The 23477-nt window shown below is 52.3% G+C and overlaps 2 protein-coding genes across 2 annotated transcripts in view; one reads left to right on the top strand and one right to left on the bottom strand.

The window, feature by feature from the left end:
* The window catches only part of CUL4A (cullin 4A), a 36040-nt gene extending 23059 nt beyond the window's left edge, over positions 1-12981 (top strand). The window contains exons 11-20 of the mRNA XM_032496582.1: positions 154-346; positions 1615-1719; positions 2011-2121; positions 2202-2287; positions 2728-2835; positions 3710-3823; positions 5073-5178; positions 5305-5477; positions 10291-10443; positions 11509-12981. Of these exons, the coding sequence (XP_032352473.1) occupies positions 154-346; positions 1615-1719; positions 2011-2121; positions 2202-2287; positions 2728-2835; positions 3710-3823; positions 5073-5178; positions 5305-5477; positions 10291-10443; positions 11509-11604 (1245 nt within the window). The 3' untranslated portion in view covers positions 11605-12981. The remainder of the gene's footprint in view (positions 1-153; positions 347-1614; positions 1720-2010; positions 2122-2201; positions 2288-2727; positions 2836-3709; positions 3824-5072; positions 5179-5304; positions 5478-10290; positions 10444-11508) is intronic.
* Positions 12982-13058: 77 nt separating this feature from the next.
* Positions 13059-23361, bottom strand: LOC106728679. Its single transcript, XM_032496590.1, has 2 exons — positions 20399-23361; positions 13059-19965 (listed from the first exon to the last, which is right to left on the bottom strand). Exon 2 carries the CDS (start codon positions 14987-14989, stop codon positions 13859-13861), a length of 1131 nt encoding a protein of 376 aa, XP_032352481.1. The 5' UTR covers positions 14990-19965; positions 20399-23361; the 3' UTR covers positions 13059-13858.
* Positions 23362-23477: the final 116 nt, after the last annotated feature.

Below are 23477 nucleotides of genomic sequence, written 5' to 3'. Positions count from 1 at the left end.
GTGGACTGACGCTGTGAAACTTCTGAAATTATGTAGTATTTAATACCAGCAGTAACTAAGTTGTGTTAAACGATCGCGGTTGTTTAACAGGAGGAGAAAAACTGTGTTGTGTCACAGACCTGTTGGTGACTTGGGCTTGGTTTGTTTCTGCAGACTTTTGGGACAACAATTGTTATCAATCCCGAAAAAGATAAAGACATGGTGCAGGACCTCCTGGACTTCAAGGACAGAGTGGACCACGTGATAGACGTGTGCTTCCAGAGGAACGAGAAGTTCATCAGCCTGATGAAGGAGTCCTTCGAGGCGTTTATCAACAAGAGGCCAAACAAGCCTGCAGAGCTGATCGGTAGGAGCGCTTCTCCACGTGTTTCCTTAATGGGGCGTGGAACGAGCTCCAGCAGACTGTTCACTAAAGTTCAAGCGCCTTGTGGGGAGGGGAGGGAACATGCCCCCTTCAGGGGACCACGTTTTCAGAGAACTGTGTACACACGTGTGCACGTGTGTGTGGGCATACACATTAGGTACTGGCGTGAGCACGCCGTGTTTCCTTGAGGGAGGACATGGTGGAGGGTTTGTGCAGAGGAAAGCTTGGCGTCTGGGAGGAGGAAGGGACAGTAAGTGTGACCGTCGCACTGGCAGTGCTGGCAGCCCCAGAGCTGCATTTGTGAAGAGGAGCCCCGAGCCTCTGTCTTGATTACAAGCGGCTTCTGCTCAGAGGGAGGACTGAGAAGGCCGCTGCATCTGAAGGTCTCTGTGTTACGAGGGGGCTGTCAGTCTAACTGGTGTCTGACATGAGGTGCTGTTCAGTCCCTGTCCTTGAGTCCTCGGGGCGGTATTAACGTGGAGTAAAACTGAATGGCACCCCAGTAGGCAGCGTATTCTAAAATGAAACAGTTATCACTTTATAGAATTATTTAATGATCATGTCAAAGCATATTTCAGGATTCATGGAATTTTCCTGGTAAATTGGTTTCGTTCAGATTCGCAGGGGGCAGGGGAAGGTGAGACTGTGTGCAGAGCTGGGCTCTGGGGGGGCTACTGAGGACGTTGGGGGGCACGTGGGCTCCTCTGCAAGCGTCAGCTTGGGTGTGTGGGCAGAACATTTCATGCTAGAGGGTTATAAAGAAAAGTCTAATAAGAGCAGCAACGGGCGAAAAGCGCCAGGCAGCAGACTTGGCCTCCGTCCCATGTTGTGGGCTGTGCCTTCTCTCAAGATGCGAGTTTAAACTCTCAGGAGCTTGGCTTCTCCCTCCCGTCAGCCAGGCTGTGGCTGGCTTGTGTGGTCTCAGAAACAAGAGGCCCCGGGAGGACTGCTCCTGTCCTGCCTTGTCACCCGGGTGTCGGCGCATCCCGAAGGTGGGGCACTCCGGTGTCTGGAGCAGGAGTGAGCTGGGACCCCAGCGCGCGGGCAGACTGTTTGGTCCCAGGTGGCTTGAGAGTCCGTGTCTGAGAAAGATCAGGTGTTTGCCTTTTTGTTGTTTAAGAACGTCATTTTGGGAAGACTCCGGAGCGTTCCTGCTCAGCTTGTGCGTGTAGACATTGAAGGTGTCCTTTTTCCGTTTAGACAGTGTGTCGTGTAATGAATGCGTGTTTTCTAATAATTTACACTCACAGCAAAGCATGTTGACTCAAAACTGAGAGCGGGTAACAAGGAGGCCACAGACGAGGAGCTGGAGAGGATCCTGGACAAGATCATGATCATCTTCAGGTTCATTCACGGTGAGACGGGCTCCCCCCAGACCCCGTCCTGTTAACGGCACCCCCCCCCCCCGCCCCTGCATGGCCACGCCCCCAGCGGCAGCTGGGCCCCGCCCCCCGTGTCTGCCTGGAAGTAGGGCCACCCCAGCCCGGTTCATGCAGGAGTCCGTGCGCAGCACACCTGCGGGCTCTGGGCTCCGGCTGCAGCGGCCGCGTCAGAGCGCTGCCTCAGAGCGGGCGCCCCTGGGGTCTCGGGCGGGCATCCGCGTGTTCCTGTCACAGCTTTCGTCTTTCTCACTTGCCTGTAAATAGGTAAAGATGTCTTTGAAGCATTTTATAAGAAAGATTTGGCGAAAAGACTCCTTGTTGGAAAAAGTGCCTCCGTCGATGCTGAAAAATCTATGCTGTCGAAACTAAAGCACGGTAAGCCAGTGGAGCGGGGGCGCTGGGCCGGGTGACCCCCATGACACGTGACCGTCGTGACCTCGCCCCCCTGTGTGCAGAGTGCGGGGCCGCCTTCACCAGCAAGCTGGAGGGCATGTTCAAGGACATGGAACTCTCCAAGGACATCATGGTTCACTTCAAGCAGGCAAGTCGTGTTGGTCTCAGTAAAGCAGCTTTCTGTAAAAATCCTGCTTTAAGTTATGTGAACTAATGAAGTCGATCGTGTACGTATGTGAATGATGTGAAGTCCTCGTCCTCAGAAGGTTCACCACTGCTGTCTAACACATTCACACGACCTAAATTCAAAATGAGAAGGAAAAATAATCCCCCAAAGTGTGTACCAAAAACTTGATTTAAATGAGTTTAATGGTACCTTATTTGATACAAAACCAGAGAAGAAGAAAACATTTCCAGTGACCTTAGAACAGAGTGTGTGGCTTCAGTGAGACGTGTTCTGGGGACTAAAGTAAATAAAAACACATGTTAAACTGTCCTTTGAAAACTACACAGTGTGCTTTTTAACGGATTAATTATTTCTGGTGATAGTCTAAAGTCCTCATTTTGCCCCGTTTTCTGTGTTTTCAGTACATGCAGAATCAGAGCGAGCCGGGCTCCATGGAGCTGACAGTTAACATCCTCACGATGGGGTACTGGCCGACCTACACACCCATGGACGTGCACCTGACTCCCGAGGTAGGTGCCGCACGCCTGCCCCTCCCTGCAGCGCCCGCGCCACTGAGGCACTGCAGCCTGGTCACTGCCCGCCCAGCAGGCGTGTTCTCTTTTAAGAAGCTTTCAAGTCAACACAGTCAGTCAAAACTGGAAATGGTCCTTTAGTCTCTGAAAAGCAGCGTTTCGAAGTGACTGCTTTTTGCCCTGGATCGGGGCGGGGCGAGGCAAGAAGGTGCAGCAGGGGCGGACGGGCACGGGGCCCCCGGCCAGCCATGGAGACTCGGACTCTTCACCCCAGAACCGCGAGGGAAGGAGCAGAGTGGAGCAGGAGGGGGCCGGCTGGAGTGCAGGGCCCCAGCTCCAGCGTGTGGGGTGGGTGGGAAGACAAACCAGAAGACTCAGAAGGTGTGGGCGCCAGACAGATGGGGACCTCCTACCCTGAGTGTCCCAGATGCCAGGAGCAGGAGTGGGGCTGCGGCCTGGCGTGCTGTTGAGAGTAACCATCTCACCAGATGGAGCCTGGGGGGAGCCCTTGGGGCTGGGCAGCACTGACCATTGGCCCTCCTGGTGCAGAGTAGAGGGACGTGAGAGGCCAGGGGAGGCGGGGGAGCCGGGCTCAGGCTGAGAAGGGAGGTCACAGCCTGGGACCAGCAGACTCTGGACGGTGTAAGAAGGCCTCCCGAAAACGCCAGGTCCCATCCTCGGGCAGGTGCCATCCTCATGGCCCCACGAGGCCCGGGAGCAGGTTGGGGCAGCTGTCACAACGTGGAGCTGACTTTTCATTTAGCTGTGGAATGTTGTAAAACTTTGTAAGCTGGACAGTACGCAGTTATGCAGTTCTTTCGATTAAAGGCGTTTAGCATAATTAAATGTGTTGTTTTCCTCTACTTGTCAGATGGTTAAACTTCAAGAAGTGTTCAAGGCATTTTACCTTGGGAAGCACAGTGGTCGCAAACTTCAGTGGCAAACTACGTTGGGGCACGCTGTGTTAAAAGCAGAGTTTAAAGAAGTAAGCTCTTTGTCTATTTCGTTTTCTTTTTATTCTTCATAGAACATTGATAGAATTTTTTTAATAGTGATTGAACTCTGGAGACAAAGGAAAAGATTACTCAGCGCAATTCAAGAGTGGCTTTTCAAAGGCCAGTGAAATCAAACCGCTGAAGGGTGGCTGCCGCGGCCAGTAACAGTCGAGAGCCGGGAAGAGCCCCCCGACTGAAGGGGCGAGGTGCAAAGAGGTGACTCTCAGAGGCCAGACCGCAGCCTCGGTGTCCGCGGGGGCCGCCCCAGGGCCGCAGGTTGACGGGCAGCAGAATGCCCCTTTGTGGCTCACACCTGGGTGAAGACCAAGTGAAAACAGAGGGAACGGCAGCTCCCACCGATGGCCGGACGGGCAGTTTGATGCCGTGTCACAGAACCTCCGAGGTCAACTGCCTTGCTGCAGCGGCTCCAGTTCTGGGAGTTAGTCTTAATGAGATGTATTTCAGTTCAGTTTTATAAGCAAAATTCAATGATGTCCACTAAGCCAAAAAATTAGAAAATTACTGTTCTGCTGTTACACTTCCTTAGCTTTACATTTTCATATAAATTCTACGTGCACATGAACAATTACACTTAAATTACACGCGCACACTTTGTTGTGTGCTGTTGTGCAGGGCTGTGCACGTAAACCACGCACACTGCACGCTGCCCTGGAAGGTCCTGGGAGAGGTCAGTTCCTCGGCCCTGTCCTGGAGGCTCCAGGTCCCCGCCCGCTTTGCCCTCGTGGCCCCCGCGGCGTCCCTGCAGGCGCATCAGCAGGGCGTGGTGGGTGGGCGTGGGTTCGCTTGAGCTGCCAGGCAGAGCACTTCAGTGTGTGGGACCATCACGTCCAAGGAGGCGGCTGGACCTTAATCTAAACACACTTCATTGGTGGAAAACGCTGAGCATCGTCTGAGCCTCAGCCAGTCCTAGTCTCCTCCGGGGGGGGGCGGTCTTAAATGCTGTGACGGTACCACCTGCACCACAGGTACAGAGGAGGCGGGTGCTGTTGGGAAAATGGCGCCAGTAAACAAGAGCTTTCTTGCTACTTCTAAAAATACTCAAGAGAATAGACGCACTCTGAATCGTTTTATTCATGTATAATTAGTAACTTAGTTTCTTCTTATGGGTGTGTGATCAGTAATTTCTCACCACGACCCCCACACAAAGCTTGAGAGCAAACAGCAGCCCCTTGAAGCTTTGCAGACAGAGCCCCCCGTGACACGCCCGTTCTCTTCAAGGGGAAGAAGGAGTTCCAGGTGTCGCTCTTCCAGACACTGGTGCTTCTCATGTTCAACGAGGGGGACGGATTCAGCTTTGAAGACATCAAAGTGGCCACGGGCATAGGTACGAAGACCCCAAGCGTCAGGCAGGACGCAGACTGGCCTCTGCTGGGCTGGCTTGAGAGGGTGGCCGCTCGGGGTGGTGCGCCAGCCTTCGCGCTGACCCAATCCCACGTTCCCTCCCTCCCAGAGGACGGTGAGCTGCGGAGGACGCTGCAGTCCCTGGCCTGTGGCAAAGCACGAGTGCTGATCAAAAGTCCCAAAGGGAAGGAGGTGGAAGACGGAGACAGGTTCATTTTTAATGGAGATTTCAAGCACAAGTTGTTTCGCATAAAGATCAACCAGATTCAGATGAAGGAAACCGTATGTATGACCGTTCTCTGAAGCACAGGAGCCCCCAGGGGGCCGCTGATGTTGGTCCCCTTACGTACCGACTGCAGAGCACGCACGAGGGCACTCGCGGCAGCGTGACTTCCGCTAGCTTTACACTCACAGTAGGGAGGAGTTTCAGGAAGAAGAGCGTCTCACAGCCCCTGATTCCCTTCACAGAGACATGTGATGACTCGGCTCTTCCTGGTCAGAGTCTCACGGGGCAGCAAGCGTGTCATTCTCAAACCGTCGTGCACGGCGCGCCTCAGGCAGGGTCCTGGGCAGGGTGGGCCCCGGCGTCAATCTGCGATCGAGTCCAGGTGGGGCGTCTGCAGCTTCGATCCGAGTCTCAGGTGGCCCGTGTCCAGGGCTCTGGGCCGCTGCCCTTGGGCCCTTCCTGACGCAGGAGCCCGGAAGCTCGGGGCTGCGGTCAGACGTCCAGGTGGGGGCAGGCGTGCCCTGGTCCCGCCTCCAGAGCAGGTGGGGCCCGCTGCCCCGTGCGTGCAGGCAGGGGAGGCCAGGTCAGCCGGGGCCGGGCAGCTCTCGTCCGGCTGCGGCGGTGTCCGCAGTGCTGTCAGACCCGCGGCAGCACAGGGTACCGGCTTCACCTCCCGCACGTGCTCGCGCTCAGCGGAGCCCGGTCGGAAAGCGCACTCGGTGTAGGCGAAAAGAAGCCCAGAAGCCTGGTGAGCGCGTGGGAGGCGTTTGCTCTCCTCGGTAGCTTGATTCAACTTAGATTAATGTTTCAGTTTCCATCTGTCAGTGCGGGAAACGTTTACAAGTTTGATAATGACCAGAGTTGGCAAGAATATGAGAAAACAGGCATCCTTTTCTGTTTTTCTGTTTTGATGTGTGAATTGGTACAGCTTTCTTAGAAACTGGACGCGCCCGTTAAAGGTGTAAACCCATGTGTGCTTTGTTCTGTCTGTCTTACTGTTGGGAGCTTAGGCCAGAGTGACGGAAGGGTGTGAGTGGTGGAGCTGTCACCCCAGAGCGGGGCTGTCCCCCTCCTCCAGCGGCAGCCTCTCCCGCCACTTGTCTGCACCTGGGCGGCTCTCGTCCATGGTGTCACGTGTGACGGGGTCACCGCGTGCCCTGATTGTACCGTTTTGTAAGCTGTTCCTGTCTCTCCTGGGGCTCTTTCCTCGTCAGGACCTGGAGTTAACCATCAGAGTAATGGACGTGTGACTTGCTCCCGGGACTCTGGCGCTCACTGCAGAGCCTGGCAGCGCCCTCCCTCGCTGAAAGGCAGTAGGGCGTTTCCATTTCCAGAAACGGTTCTGCTCCGTCCCGTTTGGACGCTCCTGTGCCTGCTTAGTGGTCTCCTGACAGTGAACCCCGGGCCCTGGAATCGCTGGCTCACAGACTGTGTCTGCGCTCTTGGCCTCACGGGTGTTCTGACCTGCCCGCCTCCCTTGTCACCAGCTCAGAAACAGTTGTTGCCATTTGGGGGTGACTTTGTTTGGCTCCTTCGAGCATCTGCATGCCATTCAGTAGCTTGTACAGATCAGGCCACCTCGCTGGTCCTTAGTTCTCCGTGGTTCCAACACGGCGTAACCCTGCCCTGGGCGTGAGCCGGAGATGGGAGTGTTTCCCTCTGCGTCTTGGCCCCGAGGTCTTGCTCTCAGCAGTCGGCCCTTTGTGTTTTCCTCCCCCGAAGTGACTGCTGGTCGAGTCTCTGGTCCCTGTGTCGTGCTGCCCCCTCTGACTTGACAGTGTTCTTGGATTGAGGGGATGGGCCCCTTGTCATTTGTGACGGATGATTTTTGTCCCTTTGAGGGGGTTTTTCCCATACAAACATAGTGGAAAACAGTCTTTTCCTGTACGGTTTCTGACTTTGGGGCCATCCCAAGAAAGACCTTCCTCTAACCCAAATTTTTAAAAATAGCTGCCTCTCTTTTTCTAGCAGCTTATACATTTAAATATTTCTCTGAGCAACGTAGAAACCATTTTAGTATCAGAAAGCATTCTAGCCACCCTCCCTGCTTTAAAAACTGAGCTGAAAACACCATCCCGACAACCAGGTTTGCATTCTGTGGGCCTGCTTCTCACCTCTGCTCTCTAAGTTCTCCATCTGTTCTTGGCCAGCACCAAAAGTCTCTCTCTCTTTTTTTTTGAGTTATAGTCAGTTTACAATGCTGTGTCAATTTCTGGCGTACAGCACAATTTTTCAGTCACACGTGAACATACATATATTCATAGTCGTATTCTTTTTGGCTGTGAGCTACCACAAGATCTTGTATTCATTTCCCTGTGCTGTACAGTATAATCTTGTTTATCTGTTCTATATATACCTGTCAGCATCTACAAATTTCAAACTCCCAGTCTGTCCCTTCCCACCCCCCTCCCCCCTGACAACCACAAGTCTGTATTCTATGTATGTGAGTCTGTTTCTGTTTTATGTTTAAGTTCACTTGTCTTTTTTTTTTTTTTTTTTTTAGATTCCACATATGAGCGATCTCATATAGTATTTTTCTTTCTCTTTCTGGCTTACTTCACTTAGAATGACATTCTCCAGGGACATCTGTGTTGCTGCAAATGGCGTTATGTTGTCGGTTTTTATGGCTGAGTAGTATTCCATTGTATAAATATACCACAGCTTCTTTATCCAGTCATCTGTCAATGGACATTTAGGCTGTTTCCATGTCTTGGCTATTGTAAATAGTGCTGCTATGAACATTGGGGTGCAGGTGTCATCCTGAAGTAGGGTTCCTTCTGGATATATGCCCCGGAGCAGGATTCCTGGGTCACATGGTAAGTCTATTCCTAGTCTTTTGAGGAATCTCCATACTGTTTTCCACAGTGGCTGCACCAAATTGCATTCCCACCAGCAGGGTAGGAGGGTTCCCTTTTCTCCACACCCTCTCCAGCATCTGTCATTTGTGAACTTTCAAATGATGGCCATTCTGACTGGTGTGAGGTCATATCTCATTGTAGTTTTGATTTGCATTTCTCTGATAATTAGTGATATTGAGCATTGTTTCGTGTGCCTACTGATCATTTGCATTTCTTCCTTGGAGAATTGCTTGTTAAGGTCTTCTGCCCATTTTTGGATTGGGTTGTTTGTTTTTTTCTTATTAAGTCGTATGAGCTGCTTATATATTCTGGAGATCAAGCCTTTGTTGGTTTCATTTGCAAAAACTTTCTCCCATTCTGTAGGTTGTCATTTTGTTTTGCTTATGGTGTCCTTTGCTGTGCAGAAGCTTGTAAGTTTCATTAGGTCCCATTTGTTTATTCTTGCTTTTATTTGTTTATCAGGTAGACTGCCCTAGGAGAGCATTGCTGAGATTTATGTTCGGTAATGTCTTGCCTATTTTTTTTCTAGGAGGTTTATTGTGTCTTATCTTATGTTTAGGTCTTTAATCCATTTTGAGTTTATTTTTGTGTATGGCAGCACCAAAAGTGTTTTAATATGCTTGTTCCTGTAAATTTATTCTCTTAGTGAACTTGAGAATAATTTTTGTGTCTTTGCCCCTCCAAACCAGAACATGGATGCTTCTCATTCAGAGCACATTGAATTCACCTGCAGTTTTCATCTTTTTACACTGAATCTTCTGATTCTTTGTGTGTGTGTGTGTACGTGAGTACGGATGAGTCCCTTCTCTTCCTCGCAGTTTCCTTTTTGCTGTGAGTCTTGCACATCATATTAGTTTAACAGATACCTGCTAGGCACCTGCCACGGTCTGGGTGAAGCACTGAGAATTCAGCCTCTCCCAGTAAAGGCTCGGTCTCTGTCCCAAGTGGCTTTCCAGTCTCATCCAGCAGGCGGGTGCTGGGACCACACATGCAGTCTCGTCACAGTTGAGGTCACAGTGATGATGGGGCCTTCTCCCCAGGGGGCGCCCAGCCACTCAGGCCCCAGGAGGTCACGTGAGGCTGGTCAGACCTGAGCAGGATCTGGAAAAGCAGGAAAAGCCAGAGAAGTGCCGGCATGGGGGGGGGGGTGTCTTCTCTTTCCACCTGCTCGTCTTCGTGTTTCACCTTGTGTCGACCAGCTCGCAGGACTCCCACCGGCTTTGTTAGTTCTTCAGTTGATTCTCTTGGATTTGGATTTCGCAGCGCACCGGCAGGTAGTGACAGTGCGTCTGCCCCACTGCTGCCCAACCGGGGCCTCTGGAGCACGTTTGAAAAGTGGCAGAGCTGCCAGACCCCTCCTCTTCCTGATCCTCTCTGTGGTGCAGGGACGGCAGCCCTTTCGGGTCGTGGGTCCCTCTGAAAATAGGACGCGAGCTCAGGTCCCCGCCTCTCGCCACGAACACGCCTGCCGCCCGCTGGGCTCTGCAGCCCTGTCAGGCTGCCGACCGAAGGCTGTTACCAGGGTTTCCCGCTTGCTTCTGAGAACAGCTCCATGTCACGTTACTGACTCCCTACAGGCTAGAGTTTGTTCTAAATCGAGCACCGGTTTTCCGCTCTGTCCCGCCTTCGCCGCGCCTGCCAGGATGACCAGGCCCGTGGCGCTGCGCTCGGAGCCTGGTGGTGAGCCCAGTGTGGCGCAGGTGCCCTGTGCAGAGCTGGGGTTTCTGGAGCAAAGTTGACGGCTGTTCTCATCCCTGAGCCCCAGGTTTAATCGAGATTATGTGCGGTTTATGTAGGGCGTTTGCAGCTTCTTTTTTCAGTAGCTTTTTAAATCCTTTTTCCAGTTTTGGTGCTGAAATCAATCAGTTTCTACTAGAACAAATAAGACTGCGTAACAGAACAGGGCTCGTCCACAGTTTGGCCTATGTTTCATCAGAAGTTTCCCGTTAAGACTCCACGGGGGAGATAACTGGCCCTGAGCCCTACCCAGCCCCACCCTCCTGTCACGCAGGTGGAGGAGCAGGTCAGCACCACGGAGCGGGTGTTCCAGGACCGGCAGTACCAGGTCGACGCAGCCATCGTCAGGATAATGAAGATGAGAAAGACTCTGGGGCACAATCTCCTGGTTTCTGAACTGTACAATCAGCTGAAATTCCCTGTGAAGGTGAGTGTGTGGCTTGATTAGTTGTAGAGCACTGGACACTGGACACTGGATGGTCGTGTCTGTCTCTGCTGGGTCTTCGGGAGGGAGGCCGGTGCCGCGCAGGGAGTGCACGAACAGCCGATTTACTGGCCACAGAGCTTTTCCTGCCTCGCTGATGTTTCCTGCGGCTGCTGTGTAAGGAAGTTGCCCCAAAACTGACGGGGGTGCGGTTCCCAGGCAGTGGCGTTCTGGCCGCCTGTGGGGCCAGGTAAGGTCGGCACTCAGACTGGGCACCATCGGGGGCCGGGCCGTCACCCCCGAGCCCCCGCTCATGCTTCTGGGGGGGGCATGCTCCGACACCAGCTCCTCAAGTCGGGGACCAGAGAGTGGGCACTGTGGGGAGCTGGCGGGAGCTCCTGTCCCCCCGAGGTGACGAGTGTTGCATGGAGCTCCACGCAGCCCCTGGTCATGCAACTGGCCCTCCTCTCCGACCAGCAGCGGGCGGGTGTTGGTTTTGCCCTTTGCAATGAGAGAGACTCAGCAGTTAGGCAGCAGACTGATCGAGTTAGCCGTGCGGCCCCCGCGGCACCTATTCTGCGCTGACAGGGGCCCGGGCGGAAGGGGGCACTGTCTCCCCGCAGACGTGTGTGGACGCGTGGATTCAGACTCGCTTCTAGCAGGGCTAGGCCCAGGCCTGTGGTCATCATGCTGTGTAAACAGGGCATGTGTGCTAAACGGATGGCAGTGTGGTGCAGCACGCGGGGAGACGCGCTCAGATTCCCTCCCAGACACGCGCGCTCCCGTGTCGCCGGGTGGGGTCTGCCAGGCCGTGTGCCCCTCTCACCTGCGCCACGTCCCGCGGGAGGCCCTGCTCAGGCATGCGTTCGTGTGGAAGCCCTTTGATCACCATGTCGTGTGAGTAATTTCCATACATACATACAGGCTGACGTGTGTCATGCCTGTGTGTGATGATGGCCCCACACCGGGTGCGTGACATGTTTTTTCCCTCGAGTTTGTAAATGCGGCGCTGCTGTCATACACCGTGTGATGTCACTATCAATGCCACTGTCTGTTTTTGTCTTCCAGCCTGGAGATTTGAAAAAGAGAATTGAATCTCTCATAGACAGAGACTACATGGAGAGAGACAAAGACAGCCCGAACCAGTACCACTACGTGGCCTGAGGCTCACGGCTGTCTCCTCCGTGAGACACTGGAATGTATCTTCAGGGCAGAAATGCTGTTTCCGGACTTTCTGGGGCTGAGCAGCAGGGATGCTTTGGACTGGAGGAGAGGGCGGCTCCTGGGGGCCTCACGGGCTTGAGGGTTTGCAGACGGCACGGGCACCTTCCCCTCCACTTCCTCCTCTTGTTCTTTTAGGTGTTAAGCAGAGTGACTGAGGTTGGACAAGACGTTGGTTAAAAGGGCTCCTTTGTACGGTGGTGTTCTTATGGCAAAAAGCTGAAAGTCTGGTGTGTTTTTGTGTGTGATCATGAATGCACAGTTTACAGACTCTCCCCGCTGCGTCCTTTAGCCGCACAGATGACAAGTCCCTGCAGACGTGCTGTCTTAGCTTGTCAGCACTCAGACTGAAGACGAGACCCCGGCTGGTGAACGTTAGGAAGCAGCAGCCGGCATTAAAAACCGGCTGACCGATTATGCAGCCTAAAACTAGCGTCTGTCTGTTTCACTTACTTTCACAAAGTTTTCTCTTGGACGCCTGGTTTTGCATGACGAGGTTCCTCAGTGAGATCTCTGAAGTGCCGAGGGGACCCTGGCAGCGGCTGCTTCCCGCTGCGTTACTTGTGGGTTTTCTGTTGCGGGCTTGGGGGCAGGGAGTCTGTTTGCCGTTCTAAGATTGGGTCTGGCAGACCCTGTTTTTTGCATTGGGGTAACTGCTGCTTGATTGTTCTCTAATCGCAGTATTTGTATGATTGCGGCAATAAAGTTTGGTTTCGCTGTCACCGTCCCGGCAGGGTGGGGGCTCCTCCCTGCTGGAGCCGCTGTGAACAGTCAGTCCCCTGATGTTGTGAAGCAGGGCTGCTTCTGTCGGGAGGCCAAGAGGGCTCTTGGCCCCTGGCTTCCTGTTGTGTGTGCGCAGGTGAGGCTGGGCAATGGCGTGATTGCGTGGCAACTGTAACAAAGAACTTTTGTGATAACATTTAAAGTACTTTATATTTTACAGAAGAGCATGTTTCATTTTGATTAAAAGCTACCAAAGGAATTTTGATCATGGTGTAAGTGTTGAAAGCAATATTTTCTGGAATATACCAAGTTTATATAATTTGATTTTTGTGCTAAATTATTAAAAGGTTCTCCCTTTTTGAAACATGCGTGTTTAAAATATGACACCTTATGCGTTTCCATTTGAAAATCCTCACTCTTTAAGTATCATTATTTCTATATTTGTAAATTTTCGTTTGTGAGTTCTATAATACATGGCCGATAAAAGACCAAATAGATTTCTACTTCCTATACTTTTAAGTTCATTGTCTCTAGAGTGTTAATATTGTAATTTAATGTAGACTTACTCTGAATAAAATTAGTTTAATTGGCCTTAAACTTACATTGATAAAACTGTGGCATGCCAAGTGCTAACCCTTCAGCCCCTCGCACTGCCCCCAGGACAGCAGACAGAAGCAGGGCAGACACCCTTCCTGTGCTCCTCGCCACAAAGCCCCACCCGCAGGACCTCGGCAGACCGGCCTCTGACCCCACGTTTCTGTCCGTCCCTGCGTATCAGCTTCGTTTACTGGTTTACATGGTTAAAGGGTAACGTGGTAAAACAAGCAGAGAAGAGGAAGTGACCGGAAGGGGTGAGGCATTTACGACAAAAGGCTGTTAAACTGAAAGGAAGAAGGGAAATTATTTACAGATAGTGATCGTGTGCCCAGAAAATCCAGGAGAAGCAACTGAAAGCTATGACCGAAAAAAAGAATTCAGTATGTTTTTAATGACATAAAAGTAACAGAAGATTCAAAATGTAATGGGTCACTTTTCCAGTGGCAACAAAAAATTGATGAAATACATAGTAACAAAATATACAAAAAATATTTTTTGAATGACTTAGAAACAGGAAGAAACCCTGAGTACGTGAAAGGCACAGTCCGTTCTGCTTTGCCCTTGCGGCGTGCTGAGCTGCCACCGCCCCCCACCCCAGACTTTGAAACACAGACAAGAGGACTCTGAAGTTAAAATACAAAAGCAAATGGGCAAGAATAGCCACGGGCTGCTGTAAACCTCTGGGGATAGCACACAGGTGACCTGGGCAGAATGGGGTCCTGGAGGAGACCAGGTACGCGGCCGGGGGTGGGGCGTTGTCGGAAAGGGAGGCTCCGCAGCAAGGCGTGTTGGAAAAACTCGCGTTACCAGCTTGAGAAAAGCAAAGTTAGATTACACTAATTTTTTACACTAAAATAAGTTCCAAGGTGTCAAAAATTTACGTGTGAAAAACGAAACCATAAATAGAAGAAAACACGAGGCATGTTTTGTTTGATGGAAAGACGTCTGATGAATGAAGATCCGCTTTCCTAAGAACAATGAGACGACACAGGGAAGAGTTGAAAAACTGGCAAATCTGGGGGTAGAAATACCACCACGTATTTCGAGTGCACAGAAGTGCAAGACGGCCGACTGGCTGTGCTCCTGTTTGCCGCCAGAGCAGCGGAAATGGCCCGGTGAGTGCAGCCCGCCCGCAGGGTCCAGGAAGGAGACGTGGACGGGAGGAGCGGCACTGCCAGGGGGACGGGGCACGGGCGGGCATCCGTCTGGTGGAGGGCTGAGTGTGCGGGGCGGCCCTGCGTGCCAGCTGCAGGGAGGGCAGGGCCCTGGGGCCAGGTTCCGGGTGACCACGGACGTGGAGGAGCTGTTGCTCTGCTGGCCAACACCTCCAGGGCAGCGAGGGGAGAAGTGACCCTCCGATGGGCTTGGCCCGGGTCCCGCGCTGCCCAGAAGAGGAATCCTGTTTGTCGGGAAGGAGATGGGGGTTTGACTGACAAAGATGGCAGGTCCAGGGGTCGGCAGATAGGGCTCGGGATGGAGAGGAGGGAGACCAGGTCGCAGGGGCAGGACACAGGGTTTTGGACTCCCGAGGATGCAGAGCACGGGGCTCGCAGAGCACAGGGGTCAGACAGGGGGGGCTCTGGGGACGTGGACCAGTCGTGACACGGGACAGTGGTCTCACATAAACTTGTGAGTGTAGCATTTGAAGACGCCCATTGTCATTGAGCCACCGGAGTCCACCTGCAGGCGGTGCCCCGCGACACACCGTGCTCGTGCGGGTGACTTCAGGGCTGCGACAGCGCACGTGGGAGATGCCCGACGTGCGGTGACAGGCCTGGTTGGGTGACGCGGTCCCAGCGAGTGTGGTGCTGCCCCAGGCTCTCCCAGAGAGAGATCGAGCATCACGACCCCTGGAGACCCTCAGGACATGGGAGAGCAGGGGGCAGCTGGTGTCAGGTGCCCAGCACTGCCAGTGCGTGTGCGCGCGTGCGCACACGCGTGTGTAACCACAGCTGCCCCTCCAGGGTGGACTTCCGATGGCTGGGAACAGGGCTGAGGGAGGCTTCATCACATGCCCTTCTGTGCTGCTGAGTTTTTGTCACGTTTATAAATAAAACTAACCACAAGTTGTTAAAATAAATAACCAAAATGGCCCCATGTCCCCTGCGCTGCAGCGCCCGGCCCCTCCCCCAGAGAAGCCGCACCCCAACCCGGTCAGCTGGTCACTCTCAGTTCCTTTAGATTCACCTCTGCATGGATTGAAACCTCCATTTTCTCGGCCCATGAATTTACTGTTTCTCAAGATTATTGACCTCCTTCGGTGAAAATGAGGAAGTCAAGGCCCATACTTTCCCCCACAACTCCCTCCTCCTTCCAGTTTGACAGCTCTTGTCAGATTATAATTTATGCGTTCACATTACTAATGAAACTCTGCGTGTTTTGTCTGAAAGTCAGAAACTCAGAAATGGCACTGGTGGTTCCTTGCTGACTCGCCTGGGACCACAGGGTGTGCGCAGCCCGGAGGTGAAGCCTGCCTCTGGACAGCGCGGCCCAGATGCCGAAAACACGTGTTTTAACGAGCTTCACAGCCGGGCTGTGCATCCTTGTGCGGCTCGTCTTCCCTGAACATTTTTAAATACAAATTTTAAAAACAACTTTAATCTCCTGCTGTTGACAGAAGAAACAAATGCCTCTGTCTAAGATCAGTGATTCCACTGAACTGCTCCAATCTGATTTCTTCCCAAAGACCTTCTCCTAAGACCCTCCGCCTGACCCGCGCCCGGCTGCGGCCCGGGCGCCTCTCCCTCCCGCTCTGCCCGCTCCTGCTCAAACCCAGCCTGCCCTTCCCTGCTCTGCCCGCAGTGACCCTGAAATGACTTTTTCAGCAAGAGCGCACGGGAGGAAAACGTGCTGAATCCCTGCTTGTCTGACCTACGCCTTTATGTTTGCGTCTGCGCTCAGCAGTCTGGCTGCAGTAAAATTCTAGGTTCGAAGTCTCTCCCCGGGGCTCTGCAGTCCTCCCTCGCGGTCCTCGCGTTTCCAGTGCCCAAGGCTGAGGCCGTTTTGTAACTAACTTGCTTTTCTCCCCCCAAGACAATTCTGAAACCTAGTTCCGGGTTTCTGTCTTTCCCGACTGCGTGTGGGCCCACTTTCCTCTGTCCCGACGGGACTCGGCGGAACACCCCCCCGCCCCGAGACGCGTGACCCCTCCTGTTGCACTTCGGGGGTGTTCTCACTCGCTTCCTCCAGTGCACCTTCCCTCCCACGCTCCTGCTCCTACTTTCCTTCAGAGGAAGCAAACAGGCCAGGAGAGCCTGCAGGAGAGCCCGCGGCCCCCGCGGCCCCTCCGGTCCTGGTCAGCTCTTCTAGCAGCCAGCAGCCTGTGTCAGGCTGTCATTCCGTTTTCTGATCACCCGACTTTAACAGGAGACTGTCATGTTTTCTCTTGGTTTTTTTTGGCTACAGTATCTTCTTGAAATTCTGAGGGCACTGGTCCAAATTTTAAAGTTCTTTTCTCTCTCTTCATGTCCAGGGCAGGGTTGTACAACTTTCTGCAAAGAGCCACAGGAAACATCTCTTGCTCTGTGAGCCGCACGCAGTCACCGCTGCACGGTCCTCATCACTTTTCAACGACACTTTACGGGAAAGTGATTCATCTTCGCCACAGGCGGCAGTGTCTTCAGGCTCTCCCTAGAGTCAGTGGTCGGCGGTACCGTGCCCCTGGGCCCCTTGGCTAGTGGGGTACATGGTACTGGTGTGTGCACGTGCTTATGCGGGTGTTTGCGTGTGTGAGTACTGGTGTGTGTGCACGTGTATCTCTTCTTGCACAGGCAGGGGTCAGTGCGTAGACAGGTGTGGATGTAGGTAGAGAGCTGAGGGGGGTTCTTGGGTCCCTATTATCAAGATCAGACGTAAGAATCAAGGTCAACTGCTAATCAAGTGTGGACAGTGTCGCATCTTGAAGTGGACACGGTGTCCAGAGTCAGCAGACAGAAAAGGTTAGGGGCTGGAGCTTTGAGGTCAGATGGCCCAGGGGTCAGAGCCTGGCTCGGTCACTACCTGGACACCCTTAAGAAAGTTACCTTCTCTAAGCCTGGGTTTTCTTATCTTTCAAAAGGAGACAGTTAACGCCAGGGAGCCGTGGGGCGATTCTGAGTTAATACGAAGGTATGGACCCCAGTACCACACATGGTTACAGTGTGCCAGACGCCAGCACCTGGACATGCAGGGCCTTTCTTGGGGAGGAAGGACCGCATTCGTATAGATAAATCTTAAAGTCTGCCAGAAGCGGGCAGGAAAGCGGGGGAGTGGGAGTAAAGGACAGAAATCAAATGATTAAACACTGGATGGAAAATTAAGACCCAGGTATACACTGTCTCCAAGGAAGGCATTCCACATGTGAAAATACAGATGGGTTTAAAGGAAAAGATGAGAAAAGATTTACTGTGAAAACTAATTGTAAGAAATCACACGCTCAGAAAGCTGCAGTGGCTGCGTTAGTGTCACACGGACCTAAGGACAAGGAGTGTCTGCAGAGGTGAGGGGGACACTCATGAAGATGAAAGAGGGATTCCTCAGATCCAACCCTAAATGCGCAGAGCCCTCGTCACAGGGCTTCAAAACACGTGACGCAAGACTGGGAGAGACGAAAAGAGCGTCAGGAGAAGCCGACCAGCCTAGAGCCGCGGTCGCAGGTCTCAGCACTGTTCCCCGGGTGACATGCAGACAGGGGAACGGGCAGGCGGGGCCCTCACCCACCACTGACTACAGAGAGTGGGCCCGGCGCCCGCAACACGCACCGAGGGAAGCACACAGGGGTCGCGAAACACGCCTCCCGCGCTTAAGAGGACTGAGCTGCACAGACCCTGGCTTCCGATCACAAGGACAGTAGAGATGTAGCAGGTAACTGGTAAATCACTAAATGTCTGGAAATTAAGCAATACACTTCTAAGTAAGTGACCCAGTAATTCTAACACAGATAATATAAATAACCCACTTTTAAATAAACAACCTCTGAGGCCAAGAAAAATCACAAGGAAAATTAGAAAGTGTTTTGAATTCAATGAACAGGAAAACAGCGTAGCAGAAGAAGTGCGTAGGTCCTTACGGCTCCAGATGCTTGCATTTGAAAAGATGGCCGTTTTAAATGCAGTGATCTAAGCCTCCACCTCAAAAAGCTAGAAAAAGTGCAATTTAAATCCAAAGTAAACAGATGGAGGGAAATAATAAAGGTAAAAGTAGAAATCAAAGAAACAGAAATCAGCAAAACCAGAAGCTGTTTATTTGAGAAGAGCGACAAAACTGGCAAACTGCTAGTGAGACGAAGGGGGGCGAGGAGACTCACCAGCGTCAGGAGAGGGCGCGATGGCAGGCCCCACAGCGGGAACCGCTGAGTCAGTTTATGCCAATAAATCCTACAGCTTAGATCACAGTCAAGTGCCACAAACTTCACAAATTATCAAAATGGAAAACAAGAAGAAATAGAAAACATAAATAGCTCTCTATTGAGAAACTGAGCCTGCAATTGTAAATCCCACACAGGGAGGTCCGGGGCCAGAGGCACTACTGGTGAATTCTGCGTAGTGGTTTCTGACACAGACGTTCAGAAACAGAGGGCGGACTACCTCACATCCAGTATCACGAGTCCAGCGTTACCCTGACGCAAACATCAGCCAAAACTACCACAAAAAAAATACAGACCAGTATCCTGTAACCAGGTCTTAGCAATGTGAATCCAACAACATCGAAAATCAGTAATATACCAAGCCTGGAAACGAATATGAAACCGAGTATGTGCGTATGTGCATGACTGAGCTATTGTGCTGTAAACCAGAGACTGACATTATAAACCGACTATACTTCAATAAAAAATATACATATACAAAAACTAATAATAATATACCAAAACCAAGTTAAGTTTTCCTCAAGAACACAGGATTGGTTTAACATTTGAAAATCTAGCAAAGAAAAGAAGAAAGGAGAAACATATAATCACCTCAATACATTAAGAAGCCTCTGATGAAATTCAGCACCCGTTGTTCATTTTAAAAGCAACTCTGAGCAAACCAGAGAGAAGGGACCTTCCTTGACCCGAGAGAGGACACCTACAAAGCATTTAAGCTAACGTTATGCTAGTGGTGACAGACAGAAAGCTCCCCCCTGAGGCCGGGGCGAGGGGCCTGCGCCACCACCTTTCCTCCGTGATGTGCTAAAGGCCTCAGCGCTGCAGGGAGACGACACAAGGGAAGAAAAGCGTGCAGATGGGAGTGAAGACACAAGAAAGTCTTTATTCACACATGACGCGATCACACTGGCAGAACACATGAAGAGATCTTCAAAATACACGGCGAGAACCAAGAAGCCAACTCAGCACCATCAGGAGACGCAGGGTCACTAAACAAGATCGACCGCGCCTCTGTGTTCCAGAGGCAGACAACTGGAAATAAAATTTAAAAGTACAACCCCCTCTGAAACAGAGTCCCCAAATGTGCGACCTAGAGATAGATTACAAACTATACAAAATGACAAACACTGAAAACTATGACGCATTGATAAAAAATGGGAAGAACACTGAGATCAGTGGAGAGCTGCCGCACGTCACCGCGAGACCCAACACTGCTAAGACGTCGCTTTTCTCCTGCATCCACCCAAGTTCCAGCAGGCTCTTCTCCTTTATAAAAAAATGATAAGCTGAGTCTAAAATGCATATGGAAATCCAAAAGGCCGTAGCAGTTTTTACAGGAGCAGTTGGAGAACTTACTCGACCGAGTTTCAAGGTTTATCTCAAGGCTACAGTGATGAAGACACCGCGGTGCTGCTGAAATACGAGGCACATCACCTGAATGGAACCGGGCACCAAATACACCCACGCACACGGGGCCGAGCCACTTCCGGCAAGGATGCCAAGGTGATTTAATGGGTGAGAAAAAGTCTTTTCACCAAGTAGCTATCCATATGGGAGGGATGAACACTGACTCTCACCTCACACCATGTGCAAAATTTAATTTGATCACAGGCCTAATTGTAGAAGCTAAAACCATAAACCTAGAAAAAAAAAACAGGAGAAAATACGATGTTGGGATATGCAAAGAATTTCTTATGACACAAAGAGCATGAAGCATAAAAAATACTGAGAATTGGATTTTCATTTAAAGCTGCTTTTTAAAAGATACTATTAAGAAATAAAAAGGTAGGCCTCATAATGAGAAACATTATTTACAACATATCAAAACATCTGTACCCAGAATATATAAAAATACTCAGAATTCAGTAACAAGAAAACTAATAACCCATTTTTAAAACTAGGGCCAAGCTTACTTGGGGTCTTTAATAAGAGCTGCAATTCAGGGGACACGGATTTGGTAAAACAGAACGTGTTCTGGGGAAGGGCGTCAGGGCCCTTGAGGGCAAATGCCACGAGGCAGTTAAAACCGTCAAGAATTACAACTGGCTGCACCAGGAAAAAGGAAGTACTCACCCAGAAAGGACGGGCTGCCACAGCTTAGGGCGAGGGGCCGACAAGAGTCTTGAGCCTCTGGAACGTTGTGCAGGTGCCCTGGACGCCTGTGCCAAGCCGGGCGGTCAGAGTTCGGGTCCCAGCCAGGCTGAGAGGCGCACGAGCCCTGCTCCCCGGGGACCCCGGCTGTTTCAGGGGCTCTCTGGGCAGCACCAGCGCCATTTGCTCTTCCTCTCACCTCACATTCGTCAAGATATCAAAATGGTGTATGTCTCTTTCATGAACTGACCTTAATAAAGTTGATTTGAAAAGGTAAAAGTTACAAGAAAAAAGAAAATGAACAATGCGCTTTATCTGACTTGACCTGGAGAAAATGACGGCAAGATGCTGATTTTAGGCTCCTAGCTGGAGTCGTGTTCACTGTGGCCTCTCCTGGCGTCTCCGTCCTGGTCCTAAACTTCTGTCGTTAAGAACAGGCGAGGCCCCGATTAACGGATGCTGACCACGACCACGCAGCGTCCAGGACAAAGGTCCCAGCCCACTGCTCCCTCCAGGCCTCCAGGCCCCGGCCCACGTCAGCGAGGTGAGCGGGTGTCTCTGGTTCACCACCTCTCGTGTCCCAGACACACTCAGACCTGAGCCACAGCCCCAGACCCAGGGTTACAGATGGCGGCTGGTGAGTGTGACTGAGACCACACAAGTTCACGCGCCACAATGACTTGGACCCCTTGATTTAATCAACTTTCTAGGAAAGAAGTTTTGGTTCTTTTTTACGAGGGTTCCTTTTTTGTAAGCGTCTAAAAAGCAGCGTACCGTGGTTTAAGCATTTCAAGGAATCTATCAAAAGGAAGTGATCCGAGAGGCGCAGGAAACATGTACACGAGATGTTCTCAGTGGCATCATTTTAAACAGCAAGAGGAGTACAAGCCATCTACCTGTCCCAAAGGAGAGGCTGAGTTTTCACAGTATCGTATGACAGTCTCACTTCTTCTTGTTAAGTGTGTATTTCACTTGAAAGTGTACTGTTTTGTTTTTCTGACATGTTATTCAGTAATACTAGTTTCACACCTACCAGAGACAATTCTCCTGCCTTTCGTTTCATTAATAGACCAAAGGTAAATATTTCTGAGGTAAGTGAGCAAGAGGAGTGAAAAACCTCGGTCCCCGGTGATAAACGGGACCCAGGGTGTAGTGCCGGCCCAGGTCTGCCCGAGCCCCACAGACCGAGGGCCCAGGGACCCCCTCAACCCCCAGGGAAGGGCTCTGGCACCCACACCTCCGCCAGGTCCAGTGCTTCCACCCCCGGTACTCAACTGGTTCAGATACTAACACCCCTCCGGGTGGCACCAGCCTTCAGGGAAACACGCCCTCCCAGCGTAGGAGCCCTGGAGTCATGTCACCCCTTTCCCTGCCCTTAAACTCTAACTCACCCCTGCCATCATTACCACAGCAGTGTCCCAGGCCTCTCTCCTTGGCTCTGCTAAGCAGCTCCGAGAGGCCTCTCCACCTAATGCCCCCACTGCTTTGTTTTAGAAAGGTGTCTCCGGGGGAATTCAGGGGGCATGGAGTCCTCCACTGGGTCTGGTTTCCACATCCTCCCTCCCGTCCAGGATAGACCAGACCCGGCCCTCAACAAGGATTCAAACACACAGGAAGATAACCAAACGAGAAAATCCCACCATGTTACCTTCCTACACTCTAAAAATGTAGCATCATGGAATTTTTGCTGTCTTTCATTTTCTGTTTTTTAATACCCTGTTCTTTCGCTGACCCAGACTCCTTTCAGTCTTTAAAAAGAAGATTTTAAGCACAGCATGTCTTAGACAATTGTACACAGTACAGATGCGCTCTGCTGGGTCTAAGCTGAAAGAACGAGCTCACAGAATTCCCAAAGAGAATGCGGCATAACGCCAGGGACAGCAGGTACAAGGGAGCAACGAGAACAACAGCTGGACACGTATCACAGCCCCAAACCGGTGAAGAGCCAGGAAGCCGGGCCTCCCCCCTGCCTCTGGAAATTCCATGTCGCTGCGGCCGTCATCACCGCGAACACCAGGTTCCTGGGCTTCTCGCTTTCCTGCAACTGCTGGCTCCCGATTTTGCCGAATGGCCTGAACTCTGGCCAAGTTCACTCCGCAGCCACTAGGAAGGCTGGGAAAGCGACCATCTGGGGTTTTTAGCTTCTGCTGGAAGGGGCTTCCGAGGCTGGGAGGCACAACGAGTAGGTCTCTGTCCCTGTACTCAAGGTTGTCTGTCTTCTCACCATCAGAATGTTCAGGAGAAAATGGACCTGTTTCAAGTCTCCGATTGTGCCTGCCCTCAACACTGCTTCACTGGGTGACATTCTCACGTGCTGGACCGGCATCCTACACTAACGAGTCATTGACGGTGAGACCGCAGGTGCCACTCCCTTCCCTACGGCGCTTCTCCTCGGCGGGGTGCTGCTGTTTGGACCCCTCCCCAGCTGGAACAGCCGCAAACGAAAACCCCCAAAACATCCCTAGACAAGTTGCCGGCCGACCTACTCTTCAGTAAGAGTAAATTTCTGCCCAGACAACAAAAGGAACCCGACGAGCCTCCGGCTTCCGGGCACCCTGCTCCCCTTTTCTTTGCCTTCCGCGTCCGGGCCGAGGCCCCGCTGGGTGTCCCCGCACCCTGCAGCCCGGCTGCGTGTGGCTCCGAGGTCTGTGCTCGGCGTTGCTTTCTAGCACGGAAGGGAACGTTCCAACACGCCCCTCCTTCCTGCCCCTCCGTCCCCCTTGGGCGCCGGCGACGGAGCGCGTGAGCATCCCCGTCTGGGAGGAAACGCCCGCTCGCTTCCGCGGGGCAGGCTGCCGGGGAGCGCTCGGCTCTCACTCCCGGCCCGCGGCGGGGAGCCGCACGTCGGCTCCAGCCCCGGCGGTCCCTCCGAATGCCCCGAGCCGGGCTGGGCGGCCGTGCGGGGAGGTGACCAACCGCGCCCCCCCGCCAGCCTTCCGCTTCCGGGGTCGCAGGCAAGCCCAGGTCACGTGACAGCGCGGTCACGTGCCGCGCAGGGTCACGTGCGAGGCGGGAGCTGGGCGCCGGGAGGACGCCTGTACTGGTGCGTTCTCGCGAGAGC

Source organism: Camelus ferus, chromosome 14, assembly GCF_009834535.1.
Source record: "Camelus ferus isolate YT-003-E chromosome 14, BCGSAC_Cfer_1.0, whole genome shotgun sequence".
Taxonomy (NCBI): domain Eukaryota; kingdom Metazoa; phylum Chordata; class Mammalia; order Artiodactyla; family Camelidae; genus Camelus; species Camelus ferus.
Note: the sequence above shows the minus strand (reverse complement) of the source record. Positions and strands in the feature narration are given on the sequence as shown.

What these genes read in the sequence shown, in the direction of transcription:
- LOC106728679 (XM_032496590.1), bottom strand. Translation starts at nt 14,989, where the DNA reads ATGAAGCCTCCCTCAGCCCTGTTCCCAGCCATCGGAAGTCCACCCTGG.